This window comes from Podarcis liolepis (assembly GCF_965112155.1).
Source record: "Podarcis liolepis genome assembly, chromosome: 13".
Lineage (NCBI taxonomy): Eukaryota > Metazoa > Chordata > Lepidosauria > Squamata > Lacertidae > Podarcis > Podarcis liolepis.
In genome coordinates, this window is record NC_139573.1 from 5491468 (window position 1) to 5514474 (window position 23007).

Here is a 23007-nt window from a genome sequence, read left to right on the forward strand (position 1 = left end):
CGCCGTTTACCTTCCCGCTGGAGTGGTACCCATTTATCTACTTGCACTTTGACGTGCTTTCGAACTGCTAGGTTGGCAGGAGCTGGGACTGAGCAACGGGAGCTCACCCCGTTGCGGGGATTCGAACCGCCAACCTTCCAATCGGCAAGCCCTAGGCTCTGTGGTTTAGACCACAGCGCCACTCGCGTCCCTGATCTTAATACTATACTGCACTAAATGTTTAAATGTTGCTTTGATTGTCCTGCCACACTTTCTACACCCTTTGAGAACCCCGGCTTCAACCTATCAGCTAACTTTTGTATCTCTCTGATGTGTAGACTGATATTCTCAGGCTGTGGTTTTAACCATCCAGGGGTCAGAATAGAAGTGGAATTTTTTTTAATATTATTTTTTGCCCTGCCCTTTTAGTGACATTTCAGTGATTTCTTTATAACGTTTTTGGGTCACTTCTAAGCTTGGCGTAATGCAAATATACAGTCACACACATATTGAACGTGCATAAATTTGGGGGGCTGCCTGTATTATGAGGGAGACACTCTGGGTGAAGTAGTCCTCTCCATCACACTACAGTGGTACCTCAGGTTAAGTACTTAATTCGTTCTGGAGGTCCGTTCTTAACCTGAAACGGTTCTTAACCTGAAGCACCACTCTAGCTAATGGGGCCTCCTGCTGCTGCCGCACCGCCAGAGCACAAGTTCTGTTCTCATCCTGAAGCAAAGTTCTTAACCCGAGGTACTACTTCTGGGTGAGCAGAGTCTGCAACCTGAAGCGTCTGTAACCTGAAGCGTACGTAACCCAAGGTACCACTGTACTTCACCAAAAGTACACTTTAAAAAAAGCACGCAAAAATGATTCAGACATAAAAACTTCTTGTTATACAGTTATTGATACGTATGTGTCTTCCTTTCCATGGGGGAGGAAATGTACGTCTTGGAAATTTTCTGGAGAACCCTAGAAAGGAATGAGTCCCACTACATATTTTTAAAGGAAATACATTTTTATTACATGGTGCATATAGATTTCAACGCAAGGAACTATTTAAACAAGCAACCCAAAACATCCCAATACAAGCCATAACTGGGGGGGGGGGTGCGGTGGGAAATATTATTTATAATAATAATACCTGAAAGTTTGGAGAAAAAGAAAAAAAAGAAATTAAAGATATTTTTTAAACGAACCTAAATGGGGGGGAAATTACTCGTTTTGATTTCAAACAGGCATGTCATGAAACGTTTGCAAATGACACCGGCTTGGTAATCCAAGCCACTTGCACACACATCGAAAAGCAAACAAATCTTAAAATTCTACAGGAGACGGGGTGTTTATGCAGGTATGTGAAAATCAGATTTCTGGCATATTACATTCAGAGACAATCCCTTCCACTCCACAGACCCAAACAGGGTGCAAACAGAGCTGAAAAACCTATGACTCCGTGAGTGTTGTTGCCACGAGTCCCAAACAGTGTGGCATATGGTCTTGGGGGTGGTGGGAATTGGGGGGTCTTGGAAGACCCCAAGTTTCCCATTCATTCTGTACAAGCACCCTGCTTGGGCCACGATCACTTGCCACAAGACATCTTACCTACGCAAGACAGCAATGTCTTACCTGTGCAAGACCAGGATACTGAGAATTGAGCAAAGCAGCCGATCGGCTCCTTTTGAGTCTTACCCGTCGGGTGGCAACTTGCAAAAGGCTTTCCTTAAACAGGCTCTTCCGCTTTCGCAGTTCAGCACCAGAGCTGGGAGAAATCTGATGGGAGCCCCAACTTTCCCCCCACCCACCGCAGAGCATCTCAGTGGTAGGAAAGGTGCAAACCCCAGACCACTCTTCACTTACCTGCAAAGTCCTCTTGGGAGTCCCCATTTGCAAACCGCTGGTTGAGGGTAAAAACAACAACAAAAAACACACAAAAAATGACCCTCTGGGTCCCTTCCAACTATGAGTCTATGAAAACCTCATTTCTAAATGTGTAAATGCTAGCAGTCACTAGGTGAAGGCCCAAGCTACTAGTCCCTAAGAAACCATCTCCATTTCTCGGAGGAGAGCGCTACACTTGAGGCAGTAAGGTGACGTCTCCATCCCCTTGTAAAGTCACCCGGCAGTGTGATCCCATCACAAAGGTTTTATTAGATAATATATATATATATATAAATTTACATACATAAATGTTTGGGGCAGGGGAGTGGGGGGCAGGAGTGTTTGTGCTCTAGGGCCAAGGCCTCCAGAAAGCCGATGGAGGCGCCAGGATCCTCTTGGCTGAGGCGGCGGCGTCTCGGCTGTGTCTCTGTTGGCCCGCGCTGGAGCAAGCGGGGTCTGGGCTCCGTGAGGATTCGCTCAGCGGCTTCACGGGTGAGCAGAAGCCCTCGGGGGTCCGGGGAGGCGATTCCTCCAGCGAAGGGCTAGGAGAGAAGACGGCGAGGGTCCAGTCTTGGCTCTGGGGCTCCGGCTTGGAGGCCAGGTAGAGGTGCAATGTGTCCAGCAGGTGGCTTTGGACGGACGGGTGGGTTTGCTGGATGAAGGCGGCGAGGCCCAGGAGACACTCCCGGAAGCCCATCATGTAGCAGGTCTGGAGGGTCCCGTCTTCCGAGGGGTCGGCTCCTGGAGTGGGCAGAATTGGGGAGCCAGGGAGAAGGCTGGTCACTCAAACCCTAGGGAGGTGGGCTTCCACAGCCTTGCAGGGAGTCGGGCTAGATCTCAACTCTGCAAGGCTGTGGCTCTAGAGTCCATAGAACCAGCGTGGGATGGAACCTAAGCAGTCAAGTCCAACACTTCCTGTCTGCCTAGAGTGGACGCAGACAGGGGGACGTTCCTTCAGCCAGGAGGACTTCCTGTCACACCTGGTCTGGAGCATCCTCCATCTGCCAGGTAGATGGGCGTGGCCCCGGGAGACCCCATAAAAGGGCCAGACACGCAGCCACCTTGCTCTTTTGCTGCTCACTTCTGATACTGGCGTATTTTGCTGTCTGCTGGCTCTCAGCCAGCAACACACGGGCTCATTCCCATATGGGATGAACTCAGACGCTCTTCTGTAACTCCAAGCTAAAACCTGCCTTCAGGGAACCTACGGCGAGCTGAATGCGAGTAAGCTTGTTGTTACTTTTCAAAGAAGGCAGTTGCGCGTTTATTCTTTTCGAGAGGGGATAAAAGGGGAATTTGCCAGGAACAAACCCAAGCTGGACAAAGCCAGATTGGACTGCTTAAGTAAAGGTAAAGGGACCCCTGACCATTAGGTCCAGTCGTGGCCGACTCAGGGGTTACGGCACTCATCTCGCTTTACTGGCCGAGGGAGCCGGTGTACAGCTTCCGGGTCATGTGGCCAGCATGACTAAGCCACTTCTGGCGAACCAGAGCAGCGCACAGAAACGCCGTTTACCCTCCCGCCAGAGCGGTACCTATTTATGTACTTGCACTGGTGTGCTTTCAAACTGGTAGGTTGGCAGGAGCAGGGACCGAACAACGCGCGCTCACCCCGTCGCGGGGATTCAAACCGCCGCCCTTCTGATTGGCAAGCTCTAGGCTCTGTGGTTTAACCCACAGCACCACCCGCATCCCTCTTAAGTAAAGAGATTCAAATGAATCAACCAACTAGCTTTGTGCTACATACTGGGGAATGTACTCTGCTACTAACTCACTAGCGTGAGTGAGGAAGGATAATATTTAATCAAGATGTCTTCTCCTACTATCTGCAACATTCAAAACACTCAGGAGGTGGGTGCCGCCCTCTGGGCCTCCCTACCTGGCCCTTGGGACTCTTAAGCTCCTCCCACTGCCCAGGCCACACCCATCTCTGTCCCTCCCTAAGCACCGTTGTCTGGATGGAGGGTGGGTGTGGAAATTTCTGGCTTTGGCAAGGTGAGAATGGGGACTCCCCATGCATTGCAGAACAGGGAGCAAAGCATTTGAGCAACTCACAAACACTCTCACGGACCTGGCCTGCCCAGGTCTCTCTGATATAGCCACATACACGCCCCCCAGCGCCCACCATGAAGGTCATTTGTACCCTGGGGTTTAGCTGCATTCATCTCCCGCAGGTATCCTACAGCAATCTCCAGGATCTCCGCTTTCTCCACCTTGGGGTTCTTCAGAGTCTGTAAAGAAAGAGACCCGAGAAGAAGGGGGCTGAAGGGGAAACTTTTGCAGGGAATAGGCAGTGGCTGGGGGGCAGAGCAACGGATCAGCGTGCTGACAGTCCCGGGTTCAGCTATCGGCAGGTCTAGGGAGCATAGCTGTCAACTTACAGATTTGAAAATAAGGGACCAGCAGCCTCGGAAATAAGGGATCAGCAGCCAAAATAAGGAATTTTCCAAGCAAAGGTATGTTCAACTTCTGAGCCTGTTATGTAGTGTAGTTTCACCCTGGGCCAACAGAGCCCCTCCGAGCCAAAGGCAGAAAGCCCAGCCAGCAGCCAAACGAAGCCTCAAGCGGTGGTTCCCACAGCGCAGCAACCCGGCAAAGGGGATGCAGCAAGGAAAACTACCGTCACCTCTCCGCTGGGAAGCGCTGAGCAAAGGCGAGTCCCCAGGCAAGGCGGCCGATTTGATTGGCACAAGGCATGCAAGCTCCACCCCCCAGTCGTTCTTAGACTCCTTATTGGGTGAGCAACGCAGCCAAGCAACACAGCTGGAGCCTCCCTCCTCCCTGGCTGGCAGGGAGGGAGGGAGAGGAGCTGCTTCCTTTGAAACCCGGGAAATTTAAGGGACATCATCAATAAGGGACAGCAGCGGGACACAGCGCTGGGATAAGGGACTTTCCCGCCAAAGAAGGGACGCTTGAGAGCTATGCTAGGGAGGGCTGGGACAGCGAAGGACACCTCCCACGTGCAGATCCTTCTCGCCTTGCTGACCCCCCACCCCGCCCAGGATCTACTGCTGCTAACCAACAACAGGGATTTTGCAAATCACTGCGCAAGTGCCAACTTACTCTTGGGGAACATGGACAGGATAGACAAGACAGGAATAACGGTAGAGAATACCTGATCAAGTCTCCGGGGGCCACCTATTTCTCTGCCAATTCCTTTTAAGCAAAGCCTTCCTTTTAGAGCAGAGTCATGTAGAGCAATAGCTCCACCTGCTGGCAGTTGAAGAAATAAACGCACAATCCACTTCAATGCACTTTAAGGGGGTTCAATTAACGCTAAGGCCTCCTTGGGAAATCGGAAGGCCACAAAGTTAACGCAGACCCACGGGTCTGACACTATCCCAAACGGCAGCGGTTACGTTCTCAGGGAGAAGTCCTAGCTAGGACTTGCAGGGAATGGGATTGGGGTGGGCTGTGGGGAGCAGGGGGGGCAGGCTGGCTGCAGGGGGCACCTCCTCACTGACCTGGCTGTGGGTCCTCTGCAGAAGCAGCAGCCGCAGTTCCTCCAGGCTCCGATTGATGCGGTCGCGGCGACGCTTCTCCGCCAGGGGCTTCAGCATCTGAATAGACAAACAATTGGGGGGGTTGACCCCTGGGTGGGGTGGGCAGCCGCTTTGATAGATAGGCACTGATACACTCCATTGCAGAGCAGGATCCTCCCTTTCCCATGAAGAGGTTGTGCCAAGAAGTTTCTTAGTTCTCCAAATGTACCCATCAACTACCCCACCCCAAAAAAGGGTTGGGGGTAGTGAAGACAACACAGAGCTGAATGGGGCCAATGGTCACCTTGCTCCTTGTCAGCCCCCTCTCCTCCCCTCACCCCCCCCCATTTTGGATGCTACAATGCCCCCTCTCTCTATTCCACTCCTTATCCCACCAGGCAGGCAAATTTTCTAGGTTGGATAGAGCCAGGGCCGGGTTTAGGTTTAATGAGGCCCTCAGCTACTGGAGGTAACGGGGCCCTTTATATGTCCAGCGGTCCTTTGTCAACAACAAATTGTCACTGTTTTGTGTGTTGACTATATGCTCTATGATCATTTATGGGCCTAACAGATATCTAAAGAGATGCGGGTGGCGCTGTGGGTTAAACCACAGAGCCTAGGACTTGCCGATCAGAAGGTCGGCGGTTTGAATCCCCGCGACGGGGTGAGCTCCCATTGCTCGGTCCCTGCTCCTGCCAACCTAGCAGTTCGAAAGCACCCCCAAAAGTGCACGTAGATAAATAGGTACCACTCCGGTGGGAAGGTAAACGGCATTTCCGTGCACTGCTCTGGTTTGCCAGAAGCGGCCTAGTCTTGCTGGCCACATGACCCGGAAGCTGTACGCCGGCTCCCTCAGCCAATAAAGCGAGATGAGCGCCGCAACCCCAGATTCGTCTGCGACTGGACCTAATGGTCAGGGGTCCCTTTACCTTTACCTAGATATCTCAAGCCATTTGCCCATGTTGCCCTGCAATCAGTCCATGCAGAATGTAGGCACCCTATATATAGAAAGGAGCAAACCAGTGATATTTTAGGGGGCAGGCTAGCAGGGGGGCCCCATTAACACAAAACACTGTTGCTGTATGTAGGGTTTATTTGTTTTGTATCTTATATTTTGGAAATGTACCTCCAGTTTTTCCCCCCTTTGAATTTTTTTGGGGCCCCCAAGAGAGTGGGGCCCTAAGCTATAGCTTGTTTAGGTTATATGTAAATCTGGCACTGGATGAAGCGAGTCCGTAGTCCCCCGTCCCCCCGCAGGCACGGCAGTAGGTAGCACTTTTGCTGCCCCCTAGAGGGACGCGGGTGACGCTGTGGGTTAAACCACAGAGCCTAGGACTTGCTGATCAGAAGGTCGGCGGTTCGAATCCCAGTGACGGGGTGAGCTCCCGTTGCTCAGTCCCTGCTCCTGCCAACCTAGCAGTTCGAAAGCACGTCAAAGTGCAAGTAGAACAATTGGTACCGCTCCGGCGGGAAGATAAACTGCGTTTCCGTGCGCTGCTCTGGTTCGCCAGAAGTGGCTTAGTCATGCTGGCCACATGACCTGGAAGCTGTATGCCGGCTCCCTCGGCCAGTAAAGCGAGATGAGCGCAGCAACCCCAGAGTCGGCCATGACTGGACCTAATGGTCAGGGGTCCCTTTACCTTTACCTAGAAGCAGCGAGGCAAATAGCTGGGGGGGGGTGCTATTTTTTCTGGGATGAACGGACCTTCATTTCACAATAAAAAAGGGAACCAAACCCTGTAACCTCAACATTAACATCAGGCTGCAATCTCAGGCCTGCTTTCTTGGAAAGGCTTCTGTCAAAATCCACATAGCTCTGTTCTTCTTGGCGCCTGCTTTGGGTTTAAGCAAGCCTAACCGGTTAGGTAGAATTTTGGCATGCCTGTTTCCATCTGTTTTGGGTTTTTTTGTTTAAGTTCATTGCCGATTTAAAATTCTTGAATACTTTAAATAGTTGTTCTCACCCATAATTGTCATAGCTGTCAACTTTTCCCCTTTCTTGCGAGGAATCCTATTTGGAATAAGGGAATTTCCCTTTAAAAAAGGGAAACGTTGACAGCTATGATAATTGTACAGTGGTACCTCGGGTTAAGTACTTAATTCGTTCCAGAGGTCCGTTCTTAACCTGAAACTGTTCTTAACCTGAAGCACCACTTTAGCCAATGGGGCCTCTCGCTGCTGCCGGAGCACGATTTCTGTTCTCATCCTGAAGCAAAGTTCTTAACCTGAAGCACTATTTCTAAGTTAACAGAGTCTGTAACCTGAAGCGTATGTAACCCGAGGTACCACTGTATTGTTTTATTCCAGCTGCAAACCACCTTGAGGTGGGTTTGTTTGTTTGTTTGTTTGCCTGTATTTCAATGAAGCGGTGTATAAATTTTATGAAGTGGTACCTCGGGTTACATACACTTCAGGTTACAGACGCCGCTAACCCAGAAGTAGTGCATCAGGTTAAGAACTTTGCTTCAGGATGAGAACAGAAATCGGGCTCCGGCAGCAGCGGGAGGCCCCATTAGCTAAAGTGGTGCTTCAGGTTAAGAACAGTTTCAGGTTAAGTATGGACTTCCGGAACGAATTAAGTACTTAACCCGAGGTACCACTGTAAAACGTGTCAAGCATCGGAGCATTAATGTGAAACCCGTTGTTCTTTATCTAATGTGGGGGCAAATCTAAAACGCATCTGCGGCTTCCTTGATATTCTGCCCATCACAGCTGCCTCCTGCCCCAGGTCAGGCATCTTCTGCAAAATCCACTAGATAAGGAACACACTTTCTCCTTCAGCTGAGCCCTCCCCGATCCTACTTGAAAACCGACCCCTTCCCAAATGCCTAGGAAGCAATTCCCATAAAGCCCCCTCCATCCCGCCTCCCCTGGTAAAATGGGAGGGGCCTGGAGCAGCCAGGACTTTTTTCTGCCTGGAAGAATTTGCAACTTCTTGGCTTGTTGCAAAATCCCTTTCCTCGCCCCACCCTTTCAATTCTCCCTTAATCCAACCAGCCCCAAACTGCATCCCATCAGATCGAAAACCCGCCAGGCCTTTAGAGACAGCATTAAGAAAAGTTTGCCATATTGCACGTGAAATTATTTCGCCCGGTTAAAAGAAAACAAAAGATCATTTTGCAGATCCTTCCTGCAAATTATGCAACTCCTTTTGGCACAACCACCGAACAGGCAAAAAAATAATAATACTCCCCCTTCCTCCAGTATATACACACGTTACTTTGTTTCAGAGCATCACGTGTTGGCGTTGTTGTTTGTTAATTATTGCGATGACCGTCTGTATGTTTTCCGTAGCTAATGCCGGCACTTTCACCGCGGACTCAGCGCCCTGGCACAAGATATAAGCTCCTGAGGGTTGCAGCGAAAGTTAGTCCTACTCAAGAGTATACCCATTGGAAATTAAGGGCACGGCGAGCTTAGCTCCATTCGTTTCAGTGGGTCTTACTCCCTGTGTGTGTACAGTATTGTGACGCACCCGTGCAAGAAGAAAGGGGGAGAGTGGTCTGCGCTGCTGCAAAACTGATATACTCATTCATTCATTCATTCTGTTGCGCCGCCGCCCCCAGGAGGCGCCAGCAACAAAACAACACAAATTCAAAACATTACAAGACAAACATTTAAAGACAATCAAATCTCACAGCTCAATAAATTCATGGTGGCCAAGATCAAAACCTCAGCCAAGTGCCTGGATGGAGGATATATTTATTTTAAATCCTCTCCAAAAAAGTCCACCAAGCGCCCCCCAGGGAAGGGCAGACGGCGAGTTCTTCCTTCAGGGGGGTAGCCAAGGCGCAAGTGTGGGGCTCCACGGCTCCTGTCACCCCCGATCCCGAACGCCGTCCCCTCCCCTCCGCTGATCCGAGCGCAGCCCTTGCGCAAGAGATGCGCCCAGCAGGGCGCGCGCCATCTCCGCACACCTCCCTCCAGAAAAGACCACGCAGAGCAAGCCAGCGCACTTCTGTGGCTAAGGAGCCAGTCCTCTCTTTCCGGGGTGGGGAAGATCTGCGCCCCCCCCCATCCCCGGGGTAGTTCCCGGAGTGTGGCCAATGGCCAGGGCTGGTGGGAGCCGGCGGGGCGCAGCAGCAGCGCCTGGCGAGCCTGGATGGCGGTGCGTAGGCGAGGAGCTGGGTTCAAATCCTCCCACTCAGCCACCGGGTGACCCTGGGCCGGTGGCACCCGGTCAGCCCAACCTACCTCGGGGTTGTAGGGACAAAATGGAGAGGACCACATTGAGCTCCTTGAAGGATGGATAGATTAGATAGATAGATAGATAGATAGAGATGATAAATAGATAGAGATAGATAGATAGATAGATGATGATAGATAGATAGATAGATAGATAGATAGATAGATAGATAGATAGATGAAAGATAGATGATAGATATATATAGATATAGATAGAGAGAGAGAGAGAGAGAGAGAGATATAGATATAGATAGATAGATGAAAGATAGATGATAGATATAGATAGATAGATAGATAGATAGAGAGAGAGAGAGAGAGATAGATAGAGATAGATAGATAGATAGATAGATAGATAGATAGATGAAAGATAGATGATAGATAGATATAGATAGATAGATAGATGATAGATAGATAGATAGATAGATAGATGATAGATAGATAGATACTGTAGATAGATAGATTATAGATCCACTTTCTCTGGGTCAATCCTCCATACACACGACCCTTTTAGCTGTCTACGCTGAGCCCCCCCAAAAACCCCTGCCCCCCACTTTCCTTCCCCTGATGCAGCCCATATACCTTTCTCACCCCTCCTGGCTCAGAGCTCTCCGTAGTCACCATCGCCTCCGGGCTCTCTCCTGGCAAGCCTGCCTTTCCCCCCGGGGACGATGGTCAAAGTGAGCCAGCCCCCCGGCGACCCCCGCCCTCCTTTCCCTCCTCCTCCTCCTCTTTTAATGACCCGCGTCAGGCGCAGCCCACATCTGGGGGAGTGAGTTTGATCCGTCCCTTTCAGCAGCACGCGCGCGCCCGCGCGCGCACACACTCCATGGGTGTGAAATGGGGGGGGGGGGAGACACACCCAAATGTTAAAACTTTCACAAGCAGTCAGTACCTCCTTCCCCCAAAGTACTGGAAGGGATCACCATCAGATTGGCTTGGCTTGGCTCAGAGGGGGTTGCAATAATTTGCATGTCAACTTTTTTCTTTTAAATTAAATTATACTTTTCAACTTTATACACTTCCCTAATTTTTCAATCATTTGGACATTTCAAAACTTGGCTTCCTTCCCCCTCTTTCTACGGCTCCTTAAATTTATTGTTAATCTATTCTGCATATCCAAATTAACTTGCTCATTTATTCATCTTCTTTAAATATATAATCCCATGAAACTGCAGGTGATTACAATAATCCTGCCAATGTTTTGATCTGTTTACATGCATGTCATCTTTGATTATCTCCCCCACCCCACCCCCCAGATTTTCAGTTACAGATGGTGCTGGGTTTGAGGGGCTCATTTTAAGCAAAAGCAAAGTGAAGAAATGAACCCAGAGTCTCTGTGATCTGAGCTTTCTCGCTCAGTCGCGACTGTAAAATCTTGTAAAACGAGGAGTGTGTGTTTGTGTGTGTGTGTGTGTGTGTGTGTGTGTGTGTGTGTTTGTGTGTGTGTGTGTGTGTTATTGCTGAATGTTCTGGCCTTTTGGTTAAGCCACAGGAGCGAGTTCCAATTCTTCTAAGGTGGAGAGATTTCTCCAAATAAATCCAATTTTAAAAAAGAGAGAACAAAAATAAGAATTTGACTTCTGGAATGCACTTTCAGAGCTGTTTTGGTTCAGATCCAAAGCAGTTAGTTCGGTGGTTGTCATGGCAGTGTAAGGGAAAGGGCTTAGTTTCTGAAATGAAAAAGCAGGTGGTTTTGTGTGTCATACATGTGTGAAATGATTCGTTGTGCTGTCTACCCCACCACCACTGCCTTTAAATACCTGCATTGCAGGGGGTTGGACTAGATGACCCTTGGGGTCCCTTCCAATTCTACAATTATATTATTATTATTATTATTTTAAAAATCACCCAGTTTTTAAAAAATGTTTAAAATGTTTATTTTTTTACCAACAACCATAACACAAACAGTGAAACCCCCCAGGCGACTGAGACATTGGGTATACATAATCAATAATAACATATTCAAATCAACCATATGTACAATTTTATATACGTTAATACTCCTCCATCCACATGGTTTATTTAACTTTCAACATTTTGATTGCCCCAAATTGTTCAAACCCACCCAAATAATTCAATATCTTCTCAAACCAATCCTCCTCTTTCTCACTGACCTTAAACCTTTTCATTCTGTGTATCTTCACAGTTAGATATTCTAAAATTATAATATTATTCAGTTTTTTCCTCCATTAGTTCACCCCTAGCTCTTCTGCATTTTTCTAGTTACTTGCTATAACCGGTTTGGCTGCAGTTACCGTCAGTTTTACCCATTTACATTCCTCTTTTAACTCGGTGCTACTCAGACTAATAAGAACCATTAATTTAGATATTCCCACCTTCCTACCCACAATTCCCGATATTTCTATACCAGTCTGTAAAAACAGTGGTGTAGCGTGGGGGGTGCAGGGGGGGCCGGCCACACCGGGCGCAACACCTGGAGGTTAGGGTTAGGGGGCGCAAATCCACGGGTTAGGGGGCGCAAATTACTTGCCTTGCCCCGGGTGCTGACAACCCACGCTACGCCACTGTGTAAAAATCACCCAGTTAAGCCTTTCCCTTTATGGCATCTCTTTCATGCTTGGGGGGCGGATCCTGCAAGTCAATTCCCCCTGTTGGGAAGCCGCTAGCTGATAAAAGGCCCCTGAAGAAGAAAAGGCCTCATATTCCGAGAAAATGGCGGGCGGAATCAGAGCCAGGGCTCACCTGCCTGCGCTGCTGTTTGAAGCATAGAATCGTAGAATTGTCGAGTTGGAAGGGACCCCAGGGTCATCTAGTCCAACCCCCTAAATTACAGGAATCTCAGCTAAAGCATCCATGACAGATGGCCATCCGATCTCTGCTTATAAACCTCCAAGGAAGGAGAGACCACAATAGGAGACAGTCACGGTCATGTAGATAGTCTGTGTCATGGGTAGGCAAACTAAGTCCTGGGGGCCGGATCCGGCCCAATCGCCTTCTCAATCCGGCCCATGGACGGTCCGGGAATCTGCATGTTTTTCCATGAGTAGAATGTGTCCTTTTATTTAAAATGCATCCCTGGGTTATTTGTGGGGCATAGGAATTCATTCATTTCCCCCCTCCAAAATACAGTCCGGCCCCCCACAAGCTCTGAGGGACAGTGGACCGGCCCCCTGCTGAAACAGTTTGCTGACTCTTGGTCTATGTCACAGGGGCCAGCAAAATTTTTCCCAGACCATCCGTGGTCCAGATTTAGAAGGCAATTGGGCCGGATCCAGCCCCCGGGCCTTAGTTTGCCTACCCATGGTCTATGAGCACGCGCGGAATGCTTTCCAGTCATCCGTGTCTCTGGGCGCGCACAGAGTGCTTTCACCTCATCACTAAACAACCCCAAGTCCTTCCTGTGACCCATCTGGGTTTGGGGGAAAAGGGCGTTTGACTAGTGTAGAACTGGGGGGGGGGACGGTGGAGGGGGGGTGCTTGAGCCCCAGCACCTCTTATTAAGCCCATTAATTAAGCAGAGAAATCACCTTGCCAACAAAGGTCCGTATGGTTAAAGCTATGGTTTTCCCAGTAGTGGTGTATGAAAGTGAGAGCTGGACCATCAAGAAGGCTGATCGCCGAAGAAGGGATGCTTTTGAATTATGGTGCTGGAGGAGACTCTGGAGAGTCCCATGGACTGCAAGAAGATCCAACCTCTCCATTCTGAAGGAAATCAGCCCTGAGTGCTCCCTGGAAGGACAGATCCTGAAGCTGAGGCTCCAAGACTTTGGCCACCTCATAAGAAGAGAAGACTCCCTGGAAAAGACCCTGATGTTGGGAAAGATGGAGGGCACAAGGAGAAGGGGACGACGTAGGACGAGATGGTGGGACAGTGTTCTCAAAGCTACCAGCATGAGTTTGACCAAACTGCGGGAGGCAGTGGAAGACAGGAGGGCCTGGCGTGCTCTGGTCCATGGGGTCACGAAGAGTCGGACACGACTAAATGACTAAATGACTAAACAACAACAATAATTAAGCAGGAGTGGGAAATGTTAATGGGGACTAGGGAATGTGGTGGTTGGGGGAAGTAGGACCAACGCCAGCTGTGGGGGAAAGTCATTACCCCCCCATCCCCACCCCACCCCACCCCACACATCAGGAACTGTGAAAGTCTGCCAAATGGGGACCAGTAAAATAGGCCCTGAAATTTGGCGTGAAAGCAGAGAGACGCAGGAGGGGTAAAAAAAAACGGCAAAAGGGGTTTATTTTTCAAGGGAAGGAGCACAGACAACCCCCTGATATGTTGGAAGGAAGAAATACTGATGTCTGTTAGACTACACTGCCCAAAGCGCTTAGCACCCATTCCAGCACACTTCAGGCAGTTACATGTGTGAGAGAGGGCACTAATAAATTCTGGATGCTCATCTCTGATTCCTGCATCGCAGGGCGTAGGGCTAGATGACTGGGGGGGGGGGGTTTCCTTTCCAGCTCTACAATTCTACTTTTCGAAAATGAAGTGGGGTGAGGAAGAGGTGTGCACAATTAAGGGAAATTGCGAAGGGTTTTGCCAATTTGTGTGCGTTGGGAACAGGGCCAGATTTAGGTTTGATGAGTCCCTAGGCTACTGCAGGTAATGGGGCCCTTGATATGTCCAGCTGTCCTTTGCCAACAACAAATTGTCGCTGTTTTTTGTGTTGAATATATGCTATATGGTAATTGATGGTATCTGAAGCCATTTGCACATAACAAAATACGTATTTTAACGAAGTAATTGTTGAGAAGTCCATGGAGAATGCAGAGTCCATGCAGAATGTAGGCACCCTCTATATAGAAAGGAGCAAACCTGTGATATTTTAGGGAGCAGGCTAGCAGGCGGGGCCCATGACTTACATCACTGGTGTCTACACAACACAAAACACTCTTGCTGTATGCAGGTTTTATTTTATTTGTTTTTATCTTATATTTTGGAAATCTACATACAGTTGTTTTTTTCCTTTAATTTTTTTATGGGGGGCCCCGAGAGAGCAGGGCCCTAAGCTATAGCTTGTTTAATTATAGCGACATTTTTCCACCTTCGCCGCATCAAGCAGTTGGTCCCTTCCCTTTCCCGCCCCGACCTGGCCACAGTGATCCATGCGACGGTCACCTCCAGGCTTGACAACTGTAATTCGCTCTACGCAGGGCTGCCCTTGAATATGACCCAGAAACTCCAGCGGGTGCAGAATGCTGCAGCGAGGCTCCTCATGGGGTCTCTGCCATGGGAGCATATTCACCCAGTGCTTTACCAGTTGCACTGGCTCCCGGTGGAGTACAGGGTCAGATTTAAGGTGCTGCTTTTGACCTTTAAAGCCTTTCATGGCCTAGGACCCTCGTACCTACGGGACCACCTGTCCTGGTATGCCCCTCTTTATTGTTTCCTTTCTCCTCCTGTGATGAGGCTGCATTTTAATGTTTCAATGTTTCCTTGTTGTATTTTAATCTTGTTTTTAAGTTGTATTCATTCAACTTGTTTTTATTAATGCTTGTTAGCTGCCCTGAGCCCGGCCTTGGCTGGGGAGGGCAGGGTATAAATAAAATTTATTATTATTATTATTATTATTATTATTATTATTATTAGTAAATCCGGCACTGGCGGAAGGGGGGAATATATAGGTAGGATTTCTCTTCTCCACCTGCAAGATCCCTTTCATTCAGCACAGAAGCAAAAACAAGGATGACTGCCTACGATTTTAGCATTTCGAATTCCTGACAAATTCTTTAGCAATCCCCTGAAAGCCCTGCAGAGAGAAAGGGCTGCAGGGGTTGCAGTGAATTATTGCCCCACCTGGGCTTTGATAATGAGTTTATAGCTGGCTGGCTGGAGAGGAAGGAATCGGAATTTTTCTCACCTCCTGGCTGCAACCTCCCCGGGTCCCATTTGGGCCCTGGTTTATGGGCTTGCGCATCACATCTCCGGATCAAACTCCCAGAATCACTAAGGACCACCCTCTGCTCTCCTTAGGGGGCGGAAGTGTGTTTATTTATTTATGGTACTTATTGCAATCATGTCCCACCTTCTTCTCCGAAGCCATTTCCCCCCACGCAACAACAACCCTGCGAGGTAGGTTAATAATAATAATAATAATAATTTTTATTTATACCCTGCCCTCCCCAAGCCAAGGCCAGGCTCAGGGCGGCTAACAAGCAATAATAAAAACAAGCTGAATGAATACAACTTAAAAACAAGATTAAAATACAACATTAAAATATGGAAACATTTTTAGGTTAGGCTGAGAGGCAGTGGCAGAACTGGCAAAACTGACACATAAGCTATGGGACAAGGATAACTGTGACTTGAAAGATGAATGGGAACCCTTGGCAAAGTATTCGAAGACGCAACAAAGCGAACTGGACTCCTTGGCAGGTTTTGAATAAACATTCACAAACTTTTCATTGGTAATAATCAGCTAAATAGTTTGAGGATCTCTACAACTTTGTAACATGCAGAAAACAGCATTCTCAGAGAAACCAAAGAATGGAACTGAGGGAAGTCGGGGGAAGGGAGGAAAAATGGGGGGGGGAATAAGGATGATATGTTTCTGGATAATATGTTTTGCTTTAATTTTGAATTTTTTTTTAAGAAAGAGAGGCAGTGGCGAAGCTCCGTGGTCAAGTTGAGATGGTGTTTTTTTTAAAAAAAACCACCCAGCGCTTTGACCACTAGATCCCACTGCTAAAAAGATGAGATGTTGGTCTTGGACGGTGCGAGCTGTTTTTATTTTATTTTTAATATGGGTGCAACTTCCACACCCTCTTTCTTTTTTACTTTCCTTTTGGAATCTGAGCAACTCTGCACTTTCAACCGATTAGTGTTGCTATCAATATCTTTTCCCGTTCTACTCTACCTCCCACCCAATTTTGCAAGTGAATTGCAAGGCGCCTCCTGCAAATGGAAGAGGGATGGAAGAGAGCGACAGAGAGGAGCGGCTGCAAAAAGGATGCGGAGAGAAGGCTTTCTTAAGGAAGCATTGGTGGTTCAGTGGTAGAATTCTCGCCTGCCACGCGGGAGGCCCGGGTTCGATTCCCGGCCAATGCAACATCATCTTTTCTTTTTCCTTTTATGCTGACTTGAAAGGAGAATAAATATAAATCTCAAACAGGCAGTTTTAAAAAGATTTTTTTTATTTTACTTAATCTCCTTGCTTCTGCAAACAGGCACAAAGAGAATGGCCGGATTAATAAAGTTAATAAAAGAAAGAAAGAAAGAAAGAAAGAAAGAAAGAAGCATGTGAGGCGGGGTGGGGGGAACATTAGGTGTGGGGAGAACTGGGGAGAACTGGGACCATTAAACGAGAGGAAAACAAAATTTGCGTTGCATTGGCCGGGAATCGAACCCGGGCCTCCCGCGTGGCAGGCGAGAATTCTACCACTGAACCACCAATGCGCCGTTGAAAACAGCTGGATGGGTCCTTTGATGAAGGGAAATTCCCAGCGTTTGGCGGTGATGCTGCGCAAATATGTTCTAAAAAGCAAGCAGGTTTCCTGCTTCCTGAGATGGGATTTTATTTATTTATTTTCCTGTCTATACAGAGGGATGTTTCTGAAGGTCGCAAATGCGCCGCTTACGAATAATAAGCTATAATCAAAATCAGACCTAATTGAAGTCAGACCCATTGAAACAAATGGGTTTAAAGCAATTTAAGTCCTTGCTTTTAATGGTCCCAACTCTGAGCTGGGTCTCATCCTACATCTCCCATCAAAACTTGGTTTTATTAAACAGCGCGGTTTCCAACGTTAAAAATATACAAAAAAGGAAAACACCATATACGTAATTTTTAAAAAGCGAGAATGAAACAAGCCAACAAGCCAGACACATTTAAAAGATCATAGAGCAGGTATCCCCAAATTTGGCCCTCTAACTGTTTTGGGACTACAATTCCCATCATCCCTGACCACTGGTCCTATTAGCTAGGGATAATGGGAGTTGTAGTCCCAAAACATCTGGAGGGCCGAGTTTGGGGGTGCCTGCCATAGAGGCACTTTTTACGCTGAACGCCATCACGGATATTGCGAGTACAGTGGTACCTTGGGTTAAGTACTTAATTCGTTCTGGAGGTCCATTCTTAACCTGAAATTGTTCTTAACCTGAAGCACCACTTTAGCTAATGGGGCCTCCTGCTGCTGCCACTCCACCGGACTGCGATTTCTGTTCTCAGCCTGAAGCAAAGTTCTTAACCAGTGGGGCCGGTGGAATCTGTAACCTGAAGCGTATGTAACCTGAAGCGTATGTAACCCGAGGTACCACTGTATTGTTAATATTCTATCTGTGATGTAAAAACAAACAACTAAATCTGATTCTTAACACAATAAGAAACTGAGAAACAGTTTCTACGCAAATGCAATTCTGGTTCTAAACGCAGCATAAGGGGTCTCTATAGTATAGTGTATTTTATAGTATAGTGTATTTTATAGTATAGTGCATTTTAAAATGGGGTTTCAGAGTTTTTAGGGGTTTTTGAATGTTTTATATAGTTTTTCAATTTTGTTCTGTATGGGACATTGACAATAAAGATATCTATCTATCTATCTATCTATCTATCTATCTATCTATCTATCTATCTAATATATGTGCATGGGTTGCTGCTGATTAGTGAAGAACAGTGTGCCTCTGAGCATGTGCAGAGTACACCACACATGTGCACAATGTGTATGTTTGATTCTTTTGTTTCTTGGAATACCTTCCACCCTCTCTCTCACCCCCTCACCCTGTTTATGACACACCCCAGGGGGAGTTTTTTGGCAGACGCCTGGGGGTGTGATGGCTCGTGTGGCCTCCAGGCCCATCAAAGAGCAGGCGAAGCCCAGGAGGCCATTGACACCTTGGCGTGTGGAAGGCTTTCCCAGGGTCCCCCCCCCCCTTCTACTCACACCCAGCCCAATCCGGAAGGAAAAGTGGAGAAAATCTCTCTGCCTTTGGACAAGCGTGGAGCAAGCTCAGTTCCTGGCGCTGGAGTCACGTGCTGGAGGCTGGCTGAATGCAAGGCGAGAGTGTCTCTGAGGGTGTGCAGAGAGCCTCCAACTTCCAGGCCCGGCCCATGTTTTTATTTTGAGAACCAACAACAGCTTGTGGAGGAGGGAATAATATGAAAATTGTATATAGAGACAGATGCACAAGTTGAGCATGGCAGATGCATTGGTGGTTCAGTGGTAGAATTCTCGCCTGCCACGCGGGAGGCCCGGGTTCGATTCCCGGCCAATGCAACAGTGTTTTTGTTTTTATTTATATGCGCTTCATCTGTATTTGTTGATTTATTACAACCTTCACACATCCAGATGTTGCCCCATTCAATGCCCATGGGCTAGACCTGAAGGGGACTTGCCAATCAGAAGGTTGGCGGTTCGAATCCCCATGACGGGGTGAGCTCCCGTTGTTCGGTCCCTGCTTCTGCCAATCTAGCAGTTTGAAAGCACGTCAAAGTGCAAGTAGATAAATAGGTACCACTCCGGTGGGAAGGTAAAGGGTGTTTCCGTGCGCTGCTCTGGTTCGCCAGAGGTGGCTTAGTCATGCTGGCCACATGACCCGGAAGCTGTACGCCGGCTCCCTCGGCCAGTAAAGCGAGATGAGCACCACAACCCCAGAGTCTGTCACGACTGGACCTAATGGTCAGGGGTCCCTTTACCTTTACCTTTAACTACTAACTCAGAGTAGACCCACTGAAATTAACACACCTAACTCCTGTCCATTCATTTTGACGGGTCTATCTAACTTTGAATATGACTAGCACCTATATTGGGTTGCCGGGAGCAGCCCATTTTGTAGATACAGATGTTTCTGTGAGTGCAAACAACACAATCTTCTTCTTTTTAATTGAAAACTGCTTTTAGTACGGCCTCCGTCGCATCCACATAATATTGGAAGATTCAACACCCCTTGACCCGATCCGAATAAAAATGGATTGGATGAGGTGCACAGCCGCCGTGTGGGGTGGTGGCGAGAGGGGCATCTTTTGCAGAAACCAGAAGTGTGGTTTCTCTTTTGAAAAGATCCCTTTAATCCAGGCATCCCCAAACTCGGCCCTCCAGATGTTTTGGGACTACAACTCCCATCATCCCTAACTAACAGGACCTACAGGACCGCCACTCCTGGTATGCCCCGCGGAGGACCTTAAGGTCCACAAATGATAACACCTTGGAGGTCCCAGGTCACAAGGTGGTTATATTGGTCTCAACTAGGGCCAGGGCCTTTTCAGTACTGGCCCCGACTTGGTGGAATGCTCTGCCACAAGAGACTAGGGCCCTGCGGGACTTGACATCTTTCTGCAGGGCCTGCAAGACAGAGCTGTTCCGCCTGGCCTTTGGTTTGGACTCAGTCTGACCCTCATGTTTCCCTCCCCTTATGGTTTTGATCTATGGGCTACTATTAAAATGAGGCTGCATTTTAAATGGTATTTTAACCTGTATTTTAAATTGGTTTATTATTATTATTTATATTATTGTTGTTGTAATTTTACTGGTGTTAGCCGCCCTGAGCCCAGCTCTGGCCGGGGAGGGCGGGGTATAAATACGATACAATATTTTTATTGTCATTGTCCAATACAGAACAATGAAATTGAGAAATCTACATAAGACAATCCAAACCCCCTAAAAACTCTGAAACCCCATTTTAAAATACAATATAATATAGAGACTCCTTATACTGCATTTAAAACCAGAATTGCATTTGGTTTAAAAATTACACTAGTACCTCTGGTTACGTACTTCACTCGTTCCAGAGGTCCGTTCTTAACCTGAAACTGTTCTTAACCTGAAGCACCACTTTAGCTAATGGGGCCTCCCGCTGCTGCCGCACCGCCAGAGCACGATTTCTGTTCTCATCCTGAAGCAAAGTTCTTAACCTGAAGCACTCTTTCTGGGTTAGCGGAGTCTGTAACCTGAAGCGTATGTAACCTGAGGTACCATTGTAAATACGATATGATACGATATGATATCTTTATTCTCATTGTCCCATACAGAACAATGAAATTGAGAAATCTACATAAGACATTCAAAACCCTCTAAAAACTCTGAAACCCCATTTTAAAATACAATACACTATAGAGACCCTTTATACAGAATTGCATTTGGTTTAAAAATTACAGTGGTACCTCTGGTTACGTACTTAATTCGTTCCGGAGGTCCATTCTTAACCTGAAACTGTTCTTAACCTGAAGCACCACTTTAGCTAATGGGGCCTCCTGCTGCTGCCACGCCGCCGGAGCACGATTTCTGTTCTCATCCTGAAGCAAAGTTCTTAACCTGAAGCACTCTTTCTGGGTTAGCGGAGTCTGTAACCTGAAGCATATGTAACCTGAAGCATATGTAACCCAAGGTACATATTGTTTATTATTATTTAAAACCAGAATTGCATTGGGTTTAAAAATTATTATTATTATTATTATTATTATTATTATTATTATTATTATTATTATTATTATTATTATTATTACAGGACCAATGATCAGGGATAATGGGAATTGTAGTCCCAAAACAGCTGGAGGGCCTAGTTTGGGGATGCCTGCTTTAATCCGTACAAAGAGAAATCCCTAAATCGTGGAGGATTGGGGGGGGCATTGTCCTCCACCCACCTCCTTCCAGCTGCTGGCGAGGGTTGTTAATTAGGGAAGGGGGGGCAAGCCTGCTATTGTCCTTCCGTCTCTCCGCCCCCCCCCCGCAGCCGCCTTCTGTCCTGCCCCCTCCCCTCCCACCCGCCCCGCTTTACGAGCCTGGGAAAGTCTTCCACACGCCCAGGTGCCAATTGCCTCCCACGCCCGCCTGGCCTTTGATCCGCCTCCCTAGCGCCACTTGTAGATCCCCGGCCCCCCGCGGAGGTGTCAAATGGCACCTCTGGCCAAACCGGCGGCCCACGAGCCTTGGCACCTCCGGGCACCTGCCGGAGACCCCCGAGGCGCGGGGGGGGGGGGAGAGAGCGATAGATCTGCCGGGTTAAACCCGCAGGGTGTCTATCTGCGCCTCCTCCTCCTAACTGGGGAGCGTTTGTTAGAGGCAGGGGCCAGAGTTCTCCCAAGCTCTAAGCCCAAAGGCGCTTTGAGTGCCACGTGTGACAAAAAGGAAAAGAAGCGCAAGTGGTGGTAGTAGTAGTAGTAGTAATAATAATAATAATTTATTATTTATACCCCACCCATCTGGCTGGGTCCCCTCAGCCACTCTGGGTGGCTTCCAACAAAAACTAAAATGCAATAACCTACAGTATTAAATAATAATAATATAATTTATTATTTATACCCCGCCCATCTGGCTGGGTTTCTTCTGCAACTCTGGGCGGCTTCCAACAGAACACTTAAATACAATAACCTATTAAACATTCCTTCCAGTAGACCAACTAAGTTAGTTCTTGGTATGAGCTTTCGTGTGCATGCACACTTCTTCAGATACACTGAAACAGAAGTTGAAGGATCTGGCAACTTCTGTTTCAGTGTATCTGAAGAAGTGTGCATGCACACGAAAGCTCATACCAAGAACTAACTTAGTTGGTCTTTAAGGTGCTACTGGAAGGAATTTTTTTATTTTGACTATGGCAGACCAACACGGTTACCTATCTGTAACTATTAAACATTAAAAGCTTCCCTAAACAGGGCTGCCTTCAGATGTCTTCTAAAAGTCTGGTAGTTGTTGTTCTCTTTGACATCTGGTGGGAGGGCGTTCCATAGGGCAGGTGCCACTACCGAGAAGGCCCTCTGCCTGGTTCCCTGTAACTTGGCTTCTTGCAGGGAGGGAACTGCCAGAAGGCCCTTGGAGATGGACCTCAGTGTCTGGGTACAATGAGGGGGTGGAGACGCTCCTTCAGGTATACTGGACCGAGGCCGTTTAAGGCTTTAAAGGTCAGCACCAACACTTTGAATTGTGCCCAGAAACGTACTGGGAGCCAATGTAGGTCTTTCAAGACCGGTGTTTATGTGGTCTCTCAGTGGCCACTCCCAGTCACCAGTCTGGCTGCCACATTCTGGATTAGTTGTAGTTTCTGGGTCACCTTCAAAGGTAGCCCCACATAGAACGCATGGCAGTAGTCCAAGCGGGAGATAACTAGAGCATGCACCACTCTGGCGAGGCAGTCCACGGGTAGATAGGGTCTCATCCTGTGTACCAGATGGAGCTGGTAGACAGCTGCCCTGAACACAGAATTGACCTGCGCCTCCATGGACAGCTGTGAGTCCAAAATTACTCCCAGGCTGCGCACCTGGTCCTTCAGGGGCACAGTTGCCCCATTCAGGACCAGGGAGTCCCCCACACCCGCCCTCCCCCTGTCCCCCCAAAACAGTACTTCTGTCTTGTCAGGATTCAGCCTCAATCTGTTAGCCGCCATCCATCCTCCAACCGCCTCTAGACAGACAAAACGGAAAGAAGCGCCAGCGGTAGCCGTCGTCGTCGTAGTAGTAGTAGTAATAATAATAATAATAACAACAATAACAAATTTTATTTATACCCTGCCCTCCCCAGCCAAGACCGGGCTCAGGGCGGCTAACACCAGGTATAAAAACAATTGATTAAAATACAACTTAAAAACAAG

The 23007-nt window shown here is 48.0% G+C and overlaps 1 protein-coding gene across 5 annotated transcripts; it reads right to left on the reverse strand.

Moving 5' to 3' along the window:
- Positions 1–1449: 1449 nt before the first annotated feature.
- HES7 (hes family bHLH transcription factor 7) lies at positions 1450–10361 on the reverse strand. 5 transcript variants are annotated; one of them, XM_083472889.1, is made up of 4 exons: positions 10113–10361; positions 5322–5417; positions 3983–4088; positions 1450–2598 (listed from the first exon to the last, which is right to left on the reverse strand). In XM_083472889.1, the coding sequence occupies exons 1-4, from the start codon at positions 10143–10145 to the stop codon at positions 2207–2209; spliced, it is 627 nt and encodes a 208-aa protein (XP_083329015.1). In that variant the 5' UTR covers positions 10146–10361; the 3' UTR covers positions 1450–2206. The 5 variants fall into 5 exon arrangements, with proteins under 5 accessions (XP_083329015.1, XP_083329014.1, XP_083329016.1 ...); XM_083472888.1 differs by having other exon boundaries at positions 10104–10357; XM_083472890.1 differs by having other exon boundaries at positions 4001–4088; positions 10104–10351.
- Positions 10362–23007: the final 12646 nt, after the last annotated feature.

Excerpts from the sequence above, each read along its gene's own strand:
- HES7 (XM_083472888.1), bottom strand. The coding sequence starts at position 10,145 with ATGGTGACTACGGAGAGCTCTGAGCCAGGAGGGGTGAGAAAG. Across the intron at positions 5,418-10,103 it reads AGCCAGGAGGGGTGAGAAAG|ATGCTGAAGCCCCTGGCGGA; the intron begins GTATATGGGCTG and ends TTGTCTATTCAG. Across the intron at positions 4,089-5,321 it reads TGCAGAGGACCCACAGCCAG|ACTCTGAAGAACCCCAAGGT; the intron begins GTCAGTGAGGAG and ends CTTTCTTTACAG.